Source organism: Olea europaea, unplaced genomic scaffold, assembly GCF_002742605.1.
Source record: "Olea europaea var. sylvestris unplaced genomic scaffold, O_europaea_v1 scaffold93, whole genome shotgun sequence".
Taxonomy (NCBI): Eukaryota; Viridiplantae; Streptophyta; class Magnoliopsida; order Lamiales; family Oleaceae; genus Olea; species Olea europaea.
Window position 1 is genome coordinate 386,248 of NW_019267788.1, and position 11,369 is coordinate 397,616.

The 11,369-nt window shown below is 38.0% G+C and overlaps 1 protein-coding gene across 2 annotated transcripts; it reads right to left on the minus strand.

The window, feature by feature from the left end:
* Nucleotides 1-373: 373 nt before the first annotated feature.
* LOC111392433 lies at nucleotides 374-4,940 on the minus strand. Of its 2 annotated transcripts, none has more exons than XM_023017782.1 (2): nucleotides 4,541-4,940; nucleotides 374-2,617 (listed from the first exon to the last, which is right to left on the minus strand). In XM_023017782.1, the coding sequence occupies exons 1-2, from the start codon at nucleotides 4,742-4,744 to the stop codon at nucleotides 662-664; spliced, it is 2,160 nt and encodes a 719-aa protein (XP_022873550.1). In that variant the 5' UTR covers nucleotides 4,745-4,940; the 3' UTR covers nucleotides 374-661. The 2 variants fall into 2 exon arrangements, with proteins under 2 accessions (XP_022873550.1, XP_022873551.1); XM_023017783.1 differs by lacking the exon at nucleotides 4,541-4,940 and adding an exon at nucleotides 2,800-3,032.
* Nucleotides 4,941-11,369: the final 6,429 nt, after the last annotated feature.

The window sequence follows — 11,369 nt, forward strand, 5'->3', positions numbered from 1 at the left end:
CAATTGTCAAAGAACTTTTAAAGTTAATTTGTTATCGAAATTCTTGAAATATTAGTTTTGAACAGCCTACTTTAAAGCGCCGTAATGATTGGCCGTTTCAAGTACCATTAACGACATGAAATACTAGACCGTGAGTACTTCAAAATAATATTAAAAATGTAATATTTCGACTTCGTTTCGTATCCCGTATGAACTTGAAAATTAAGACAAAAACATTAGTAATTTAATGAATATTTGTAGTACTTTTCTCCAAGCCAACAGTCTCCTCTACCTTCCACCAACACGTCTCCTTCCTTTTGAAATTCTGTAAAGATTCTTACAACCAAAGTGACCGGGATCAGAAAGATAGCTAAACCTGGATATGCAAAGCACATGGAAAAACTCCTAAAACATCTTTTATTAACCTTCAAGATTTCAATAATGAAATCAGTCCTAAAAAGAATCAATTAAAACACACAGCTAATTAGCAAAGGCAGATTGCTAAAACTGGACCAATTTTTCTCACCTTATACAAGAAGGCTATACTTCTACACAAACTACTTCATAAATGGAAAACTAATCTATTATTAGAGAGTTTCATTCATATTCTGGTCAAGCTTCCTGTCCAAAGTCCCTTGGAGCATTATTACTCGCAAGTTGAAAATTTTCAGGCCGCTTTCATTCATATTCTGGTCAAGCTTCCCGACTTGTTGTGTGGCAGAACATGGTCAGGTGGATTCAGAGAAGTCAGATTTTGTGACTTTGAAATCATACTAACCATTGATCGGGTATTATACCCGATTGCTCCAGAGTGGCTTGAACTCCCACCACCTGTCAGCACTCTTGAATGTCCAGTCGAGTCACCCCGAGTTGTGGCCCTCTGCCAAGAATGGGAGCTTAATCCTGACAGGACATATGCTCTCCCTGTGTTCTCGTAAATTTCCATGTTAGCCATCCTCTCTCTAATTTCTGTCAGCTCACATTCGAGCCAACTACAGAGGCCATCACCAGCTTGGGCCGATGCAGAAGATAGAAGTGTTGCTCTCCTGTTTGTCAGCACTGCCTGTGCACCCTCCAGATTTCCCATTTCAGCCATCTGTTGTGCTTCTGCAATGCCCTCTGCAACCCACAGGCGATTTCTCTGCCGATCAACCTCGATGCTCACTATCACATCTATAGGAGACAAAGTCGTAGGTCTGCATATCTCAACAATCTCGCCTTCCACGTGTACCATCTCCTTTAATACAGCATCCCTGTAGGAGCATTTGATTTGCAGAAGTGACGTCCGCCCCACGCCACCCTCACCATCACCCGCAAATGCTGGAATTGACAAGTTTACAAGGAATTCTTTCTCTTCATCTGCATACAAGTCTCCAACAATAATCACACCTTGGCTTCCTGCCTCTGAAATTTCATTTGCATATCTTCCAGAATGAATCGATCCAATTTCAACCCCAGATGATGCAGGCCTAACAGTGAGCCGAAGCTCCTGAGCCACAACACTGAGGAGACCACCAATACACCTAGCAAAAGCATCTTGCACCATGCCTACCGATTCAATAAAGGAAAAGGTTCCACCTGATGCATTAGATATAGCATGCATAGCAGAAGAGTCATGGTCCGAACCAAACCCAAATGTGTGGACAGGGAAGGTAGGGGGATGACCAACATTTTGAGTTTCTCCTGTGGGGAAGATACAAGCAGGCAACAGGTTCAAATATTCTAGAATGTGTGTGGCATCTGAGGAAGTCTGGTTCTGAGGACGGCGATGGTTGTACGTATCATTATAAGTATCTATTCCATCAGATAAGAGAACGATACTTGCTACTGGATTTCTTTCATGCCTTTCTTCAAGAACCCGTGCCCCCTTCTTGAGTCCTTCGACAATATTAGTCCCATCATCTGCAGACAGTGAATTAACAGCCCGTTTAGCATCTTCACGACCAGTGTCAGTCATTCTGCGCAGAGGGAAAATTCTTTGAGCACTTGATGAGAAAGAAACTATGGAAAGCCTGTCAGAAGGTCCCAAGTTTTCAATAACAAAACAAACAGCACGCTGAAGAAGGTCCAACTTTGAGCCAGACATGCTGCCACTAACATCAAGGACTGTGACAAGGTCAATTGGTGCACGATCAATGTAACGAGCATCATCTAAGATTGGTGGCGCTAGGACACCAACAAGAACTGCAAACCCAGAAACGGATTCTGAAACAGCTACAGCAGGAAATTCAGGAAATGCCTTAACAGTTACATTATTTGGATGGGCACTTGAAGGCAGTGATGATAGATCTGCAGAGATGGCAAGCAGAGGCTCATCATCAGAGTACTGAAGGGGCTCAGAGAAGGTTGTTAATGAAGGCTGCAGAACACGAGAGTAGTTGGATGGGTAATCTTCGAGTGGGGCATGATAGGGAGAGACTCGGGCTTGTCCAGCAGCATTACAATAGGGATCACTACTGACATTGGGCAGTTGGAAAGGAATCTCTTTCCATTTAGAACGGCAGATGGGACAAAGGTAATTTCCATGTCTCACACTGTTGGCAATGCACCTAAAGTGGAAAGTGTGGGAGCACTCAGCAGTGAAGATGGCTTGACCCTGCCCAGCTTTAACATTTCCCAAGCAAATAGCACAAGTTTTCTGTAGCCATGATAAAACAATCAGAGGAAATGTCAATTACAGTTAAAAAATTTGAAACTACAATCATAAGTCGTAACTTTGTAAAATATTTAGCTGAGCATTCATATCATATCAGAGTAGTGTAACTATTATGCTGTTATATCAAGATATCGTGTTTTCAAAACTGGTAAACAACAAAATACCAACTGGTTAACAGATCTCTCGACAAAGGAGCAATTTAAATAGTCCAAAACAAACATAAAGATAACAATGAAAACTAGCTACTTTGACTTCACAGGAAAGCAGAACTAAAATCTATAGCGCTCCACAGAGCAAAAGGTTCATAAGGGAATCTGGTGTAGTGGGCACATCAAAAGTAAGCCGAAAGCAACAAGGGACGAAAGATAAACTTTGAAAAAATAATTATAGCAGTTACATTTCATATTTCATAAAGATGAATCTGTCAAAAAATTTAACAAATGAAGAAGAAAAGAAATTGGCTTACAGGTAAAATTTAAAAATATCATCAGCTTGTCAATAACAAATTTCAAATATTGCATTACGTGAGGTACATATTCGCCGACAGGTGACATTGATTCCTAGCCATATCAAAGTGACAAATGGCAATGGAATACTTAACAGATAGCTTAATAAGATTAAAGGTAGAGCACTAAATAGCCTTTAACACAATGCACCACAAAAAAGATTCAGCAGGAATGTGATTAATAAATTGTTGTCTGTAATAATAGTTGATGTTAAATAAAGAAGGAATTTGCCAATTATTTTATTCAAGCTTTTGAGTTTCCCTATCAGTCATAATGCAATGAAGGTGGGTTTGTACTTTGTAATGTATGGTCAAACAACTTGCACAAGTAAACTTTAAACTGAAATTCAACTGATGGTAAAGCTCCTTTTTTTCTTAAATTCATTTTCAACCACACACTAACAAAAAAAATATTCAGCACGTACATCCAAAATTTTTTTGACTTTTTAACCACGTCTTCTCAAAAAAACCACTGTTCCAAAACTCATTTTCATCAGAACTTTTGAATGATTATCAAACAGGGGCAAGAAGATAATCCAAATTAGAAGTGTAAAATTGGGGAAATATAATGACTGCAATACTACAATAAAGTATCAGTGCTGTAGTTCATGCGAAGCAGTAGCACAATGATGCAAAACTGAACTAAAAGAATACACTAAAACACATGAACGTTTTAGTTCATTTTGAATCTCTAGCGTTGGGTTGTTAGAACTTTGTCGTTTGTACGTCTTTAGATTTTTTATTTGCCCAATGTACTTGTACATGATTTTTTATTAATACAATTTACATTAAAAATAATAATAATAATAATAAAATAAAGTAGTAACTTTTACAAAAAGAATAGTAAAAAGACGAAGCTTTTTCTATTACCATAATTCTTTTGGACAAGAGGAACTAACTGTTAAACCTTAGACTTCAGTACTCACTATACAAAGTTAAAGGGTCATACTGTCATTTAACCAACTGTCTTTGTCAGCATAATCTCGATTCCATAATCAAATAGTAATTAATTATTCCATTCATTTGACTAATAGCAAAACTGCAAAAGTAACATTCAAGCTTTCATTAAATGAAATACCATAATAGCCCTTACCGAATAGACCAACACGGCAACTACCATCTTAAATTGAAAGGACAACGGAACAATTAAGAGCAAAGCCAAGGGTATTTGTGCCACATCAACATATATCTATTTCAGTTTCGAAATGAAAGAAACATTCTGCCGGTATAACTAGCTGTCACATTCAGTGACGTCATTTCCCGGGAAAAGGGCGGATAAGAAAAACACGAAATTCAGTTAAATCACCGGAAAATTCAAATCCCTAACCCGATAACAGAACAGAAGACATCAACAAAGAGGAGAAATAAATCTAAAAGGTGAAAAAATAAAAATAAAAAACCTTGGTTGAACGATGGCGGGAACTGAGGCTACGGGAGAGATGCGAGGAGAAGGAGCAGGGCGAGATGACGGAGGATGGAGAGCGAGACACCGTGGATCCCGAATCCACTTGATTGGGGGTGGAAGGAGGCGAATTCCTCGAAGACGGTCCACCAAAACTCTTAAACGACAGCATCTTCTTGAGCTTACTCCACGTCGTCGACATTCTCAGTTTTATTTCTCTGCGCGAAAATCTGTGTGTATATGTTAAAGATCAAACGGGTTTAGGTTTAGGGTTAGGGTTTGAATCGGAGTGACAAAATCGTTACAGTTTATATATGGAGAGGAAAGAGGAGCGGGGCCGGGCCGCCGTGGAGAGGGTGGAGATGGAACAGAAAGAAAATTAAAACAGTTATTTTAATTAAAGTGAAAGCAGGGGATTTCGTATATGATGATCTGTCTCCCCTTTTTCTTTTTCTTTTTTTTTTTTTTTTTTTTTTTTTTTTTTTTTTTGGCCTTTAAGATGCAATTTAAGAAAGTGATTGAGAGCCATTTTTATGTAAAAATGTATTTTAAAATAGTAATTTGATAGAAAATGTGTGATTAAAAAATAAGAAATTTTTTTTGATTTACGTAAGAAAGAGAAAAATACATTTTGAAAAAAATGAATATCAAACGTGGCCTAAATATGGGAATTGATTGGGTAAATATTATATAGTTATATTTGACTTTCATATTTTAAATTTTTTTGCCGTGACTCATTTTTAACTACATATTTTTGGGATTCACAATTTTCAAAAAAATTTCAATCATTCATTTCATTAATTTTTTTTAGAATTTACTAAAAATTTAATTTTTTTAGCTAACTCAAACAAGTGCAAAGTGAAATTGCACCACTAGTACTATTGCTTCGAGCATCTTTAATCGTGTAGTAAAATTAGGATTTTGTTCAATAGTGATTATCAGAATTGATTTTTTAATCGTTAGAGAGAAAAGTGAAGAATTCTACCAAACAGAGGCTAGGTGTAAATTGACATTTTTAAAGTCACTTTTGATCCACTTTTATATCCTGATAGATCTAAATCCAAATTTCGTTGTAATAAAAAAAAATCTAAAAATTGGGTTCGAGTTGGTAACATTTAATCTTTTGTGGATCAAAGAATATATTTTTTTTTTTTTATCAAAAATGCAATTTGTATTTCTTTTACATCTCTCAATTGGACAACTTTCCAACCACTCGGAGATATAAATCACTATTTAAATCTAGTTAGAGCTCCATCGAAAATGCTCTTAAGGATCATTCTTAATATTCAAAAAGAGCAAATTAGTCCTCAATAATTTATTATAGTATACAATCCTTCTTCAATTACAATAATAATCTAAACTTTGTTAAATTGTCAAGTAATGTTTACACGTCCAAGTCTATAGAGATGAATTTTGCTTCTCAGAATGAATCGCACCAAGAATTTGTAAAATCTTCGTATGTATATCAGTAAAGAAGTTTCATTGTAACATTTGTAATATTTCTCGTTATTTACAAGTAAATGTAATAGAATTTATTAATATTTGTGAAAGTTATACTTTCATTTTCACCTTTTGAGAAATACTTAGGTATTAATATATTAGACTCGTGAGGTGAGATGGAAATTTCAATTTGACTCTTCTCTTTCATCAACTAAGTTATCTCATGCTTAATTCAATAGACCTTTGTAGAATCGTAGATTGATTATAATTCAATAACCTACTAGCGTTGAAGTGTGAGGGGTGCTTCTCAACCTCGAAAATCTCTAAAGAAATCTCATCAATTCTTAGATTTGCTAATCAAAAGATATATTCGGTCGAGACCAACTAAACTTTACAATCTTTGGACCTCTAACCGCCTTTCGATAGTTATTACAAACAAATAGGACCAATCTGATCCTTGCCAACTAGGTCAGAAATTGATTGTACAACTACGATCAAAAGATAGAGATTCACAAGATTTCTTTTGCATTTTCTTGAGGACTAACTTGCTGCTAGGACAGGAAGTTAGAGATTTTAACAGTGAATTTTTTTTTTTCCTAATTATAAATACACTGAATTGACTTTTCTAGATGAAATAGAAGGGAAAAAAATGTTAGCGGGAGACTTCATGATTTTCGAAAATATTTTATTTCAAATGTTTCTAATTGGATTTAGAAAATCTGATCCTAATCAATCAATATTTGTCAACTAAATGATTGGACTTTGAAGTATGAAATCGAAACAGGAATTGCTATACAAATTGTGGCCTGTGACAGGCCCTCTGAAATTTCATATCAGACACCTCAGTACCTGTCACAAGGTCTGTCAAAGACCCCTGTTTGAGTAGCAAATTTCAACCCAAACAAGCATGGCCCCCTCTACCTGTCCATTGGGTCGGTCTGTTGGTCAAAATTTGTCTCCAACCATGTTATATTATCAGAGAAGGTTAGAGGGCAAACTCAACTGGACTGTATCCCAGTCCAGTCCTTAGTCCATATCCAATTCTTTTCCATTTTTCCCCTCTTTTTTTTTTCATTTTTTTTTTTTTTTGTAATTGCTATTTTTGTCAATGATTTTTGCTTTTTTTTAGTATTTGATTGCAGCTAGTTGATTGGTTAACTAATGTGATTTTATTTTAATTGATAGTTGAAAAATTATAAACAAAATTATTTTATTTGTATGATTGTGCAATCAAATTAATAGAAAAATATACTACTACGTGATAAAACATCATAAATAATAATTTGACAACCTATATTTATCAAAGGAGAATAATATTGGCATAGAATGAACGTAAAAGAGGTGACAATGATAGTGACAATTGATCGGTGGGATGCAAAGATAGATATAGAATGCTCTTTTTTCTTTGAATACGTGGGATTGATTTTTAAAAAATCATTGTCTTTTTCAATTTTTTGAATTTATTTGATTTAATTTCTTATAATAATAATAATAATAAATTTGAAATTAGGAATTTTTAAATATTTAACCCTATTTCATTTAATTTTATGATATTATTCTTTTTTTCTTCTCGATGAGAGGCTTCCCAAAAGTACCTTTTAAAGTGCTTCTTTCCCTATAGCTCATGGCCGGCTATTGAAAGAAAAAGTTTGCATTTGTCCCTCTATCCGAGTGGGAATGACTAGTGCATTAAAGCATAAAAGTGGACTTTTAAAAAAAAATGTTGAATACTAAACTTAAGGGTCCTCAACCATCCCACCCCTGGAGCATCTTGAGAGAGGTCAATCGCGGGATGTGTCCCAGTAGGCCAAGGAACAAGAGCAGACGTACACTGATACCCACAAAGAGTCTCAATCCATATTTCAGGAATCGAACCCTCACACTGCGACTGTCAGCAAGGCTGAGTATACCTCACCATTATCCTTTGCACCACTGGGATATGCCTCGGAGGCATAAAAGTGGACTTTTCCTTTACAAGAAAGGGGCCCTCTTTTGAATTGGTTTCCATTCCTATTTGTGGGTTGACTTTGTATTTATCATATTGCTATTTGCTTAATCAATTGCATTTCTACTCCAACTTAATTTTAAAGGCTTCATTTTTTATTGTTTTTTGCTAATATTTGGATTCTTGCTCCACAATTTTACTCCAATAAATATATTTATTAAGTATTTCATTTGTCACCATGTCGCTAATCTTTTATTTATTTGCTGATTACTATTAATAGTAATTTATATTAGTTATAAATTATTGAATTATATTTCCTTGCCAACTTATTTATATATAAATTCACTACATTGAATTTTTAAATTTCGGCCATCTCTAACAAAAATTTTGCATTCGTCCTTGCAAGTAAATAAGACAACCTGAGTGGAATTCTTTCTCCCATGATGGCACTACAGGCCGCTAAACCCCTAAAAACATACCAAAAATTAGAAAATTGTCACCCAAGAAACAAATTGTGTGCATTTATTTCAATAAAACTCTAATTATTATTCAAGAAGTTAATTTATCATACATTGAGAATTTTTTCTGGTATTGTGCATGCATTGCCACCATATTCGCCTCCAATGGTGGCTTACTGCTTCGTTCATAACGATCCTTCATTCGCATTACTTCCAAATTGTTACATTTTGTTTATGGAGAGTGAAAGAGGAGTGGGCTGGGGAGAAGGTGTAGATGAAATATATTGACCTAGAAATTCGATGTTGCCACTTGGGCTATAGATACTATAACGAGTTGACACACTTGGTCAACCCACTGGGGCCCATGGTCCATTTCTGTCGAACCACATGGCATCTTATTCGAGGCCCCCATCCCAGCAAGAGCACCAGCATATTATAAAGCACTTAACGTGGTACAAGTGCTACCACCGAAGCTAATACGCTGAGGAGATTTCGTAGCCGATGCCCTTCTGTATCCGAGGTCCTGAGGCTCTAAACAGCACTACCTCGCAGAGATCCGGTCTGACATAAGGATCCTCCCTAAGGATTGATAGGACACTCATCATAGAGCGCAGGCGCCTTATCTTGTCAACGTAGTGGTAGAGCCGCTGATTAATTAATGTGTAGCAGGCTAGAAAGTCAAATGTGACACCTATAATTGGATGTGTAAACTTACAAGATGAGGCCACATGTACTCCTAACCAAGGGCCACGATCTAAGTTGTAATACGATAAATACTCTCCTTGTATCTCTTACAAAAGTAATGCAAGATTCAATACAATAACAAATACAACATTCTTCACATTCTACTCTCTTGCAACATACATTAATTTATATACGTATCCTACAAAGATCGATAAGTACAATCGTTATACAAATATCTTGCCGAATTCCGAACGTTCTCGTCCCACGCCTTTGAGCTGCTCCCGCCCTTAATCTGTCCATTTGAGACCGTCCACGTGTCTTAGCGTGTTGGACCAGGCTTACGTGTGCACGGGTAGGTCCGGCATTTGTTGGCAACATATTCTGAGGTCAACAGATTGACGCCGTTTGTGGGAAACTATACTGTAACCACGAGCAGCCGTGTGGAAGAAGCTTATCGAAAAGAATATTTAGGCACTTCCCTTGAAAAAGGATTTGTTCTTGCAAAAGAACAAGTGGAAACCCCACAACTTAGCAACAATCTGAGATCGAAACAGAAGAGAATAATTTGAGACGAGGATGTGCCCCCTAGGAGGGTAAGAGAAAATATGGGAATACCCCCACCGGCAGGTGCCCCTGCAGCTCGGCATCGGCCTCACCACCACCACAGAAGAGGTGGCATGAGGATGGTCCCTCAATTGTCGAGGAAAATGGCCACCATGGCTACAAACATGAGGGACATTGCTAGCCAAAACATGGCCATGAGAGAACTCATTGACCAAATGTAGATCCAGGGAGGCTTTCCCATTCCTCCCTATGCACCACAAGAACATTACGACCAAGATGAGGAAGTTCAAATTCAAAGGGCTGTACCGGCAGAATACAGCCAAGGCAGGAGCTCCATGGAAAAGGAAGTAGAAGTTGATGTTTCCTCCAATTATGTTGTTGGCCGAGCCACCAAGGCCCGACATAACCAGAACAACTTTCCACCAGCATATGAGCCAGAACAAAGACCTAGGAGGTTTAACAGCGTCTTTGACAGAAGTAGCCTTGCAGAACCGAGGCACAGGCAACAGCAACAATAAGGCGAGCCTCAGAATAGACCACAGCCCCCACCTCCAATGTCTCATCAGCCGGAGGAAAGGCATGAGAATGCCCCTCGTGCTGCTATGTCTAGAAATAGGCGCCAAAGGAGGGAAGAGGAGGCTAAGACCCAAGCTGGACCCTCTCATCAAATACCCAGGTATGAAGCCGAGGAAAATAATGACTCAGATAAGCAGCAGAGGTCATGTGACTTGGACGACGACGATAAAAATTTGTCATTCTCAAGGGAATTGAGAAATGCCTAGGTTCCGAGCCACTATGTGATGCCCAAGATACCAAAGTACGATGGGAGAGGTGACCCGAAAAAACACATATGCCCTTATAAAACTCATATTAGCCTTAGAGGTCCCACCCCAGCTGTGAAGTGTAGAGATTTTCATTTGACACTTAGTGAAGTGACTGAAATCTAATATAGTCGACTGCCGCCTTGGAGCATAAAGAGTTGGCCAAAATTCAAGACCATTATCCTAAAGAGGTTTGCGGTGAGTAAGGAGGAAGAAGCCCCATCCAACGCCTTCAAGACATGAGGCAGGTACATAGGAAATCCCTGAAAAGCTTTTTATCACATTTTACCAATGAAATGATGTATTGCGTGCAAGTCACCGATCATGAAGCTTTGTCAGCCTTAAGAGGAGGTCAAAATATGAACACCCCATTCTGGAGAGACGTGCAAAACCAAGATCCCACCACCTATGACGCCCTGTTGGAAATGATGAGGCAAGAGATTATTAACGAAGAATTAATTTAGCACTAGAATCGGGCCAGTAGAGGCCTCCCACCTCAACAAAGACAGCGCGCCAGGGGACCGACCTCCTACATGATAGACTACCAGATGAACCCACCTGGTAATGGAAATTCAGGGCAAAAACTTACCACAACTACTTTGAACGCAGTTCCAACTTTGACATATGAAGATGTCAATCCAACAGTTACCGACTCGCAAGCAGGAACTTTACAACAGGCCCTCCGTAGAGGAAGAGGCCGGGGGCGCGGTTTAGAACCTAGGAATAGACCTAATAAGAAGCCCCCGATTATTGTACATACCACCGCTCCTATGGTCATGACACGTCTGAGTGTCGGAAGTATGCATACCGAAACCAACGAGAAAATCCCCAAGACAGGAGGAATGATTCGCGGCAGGTGAACAGACCCCTACTTAGGAACGACCAACGACCTAGGTATGAGGAGGCTGTTCCTTG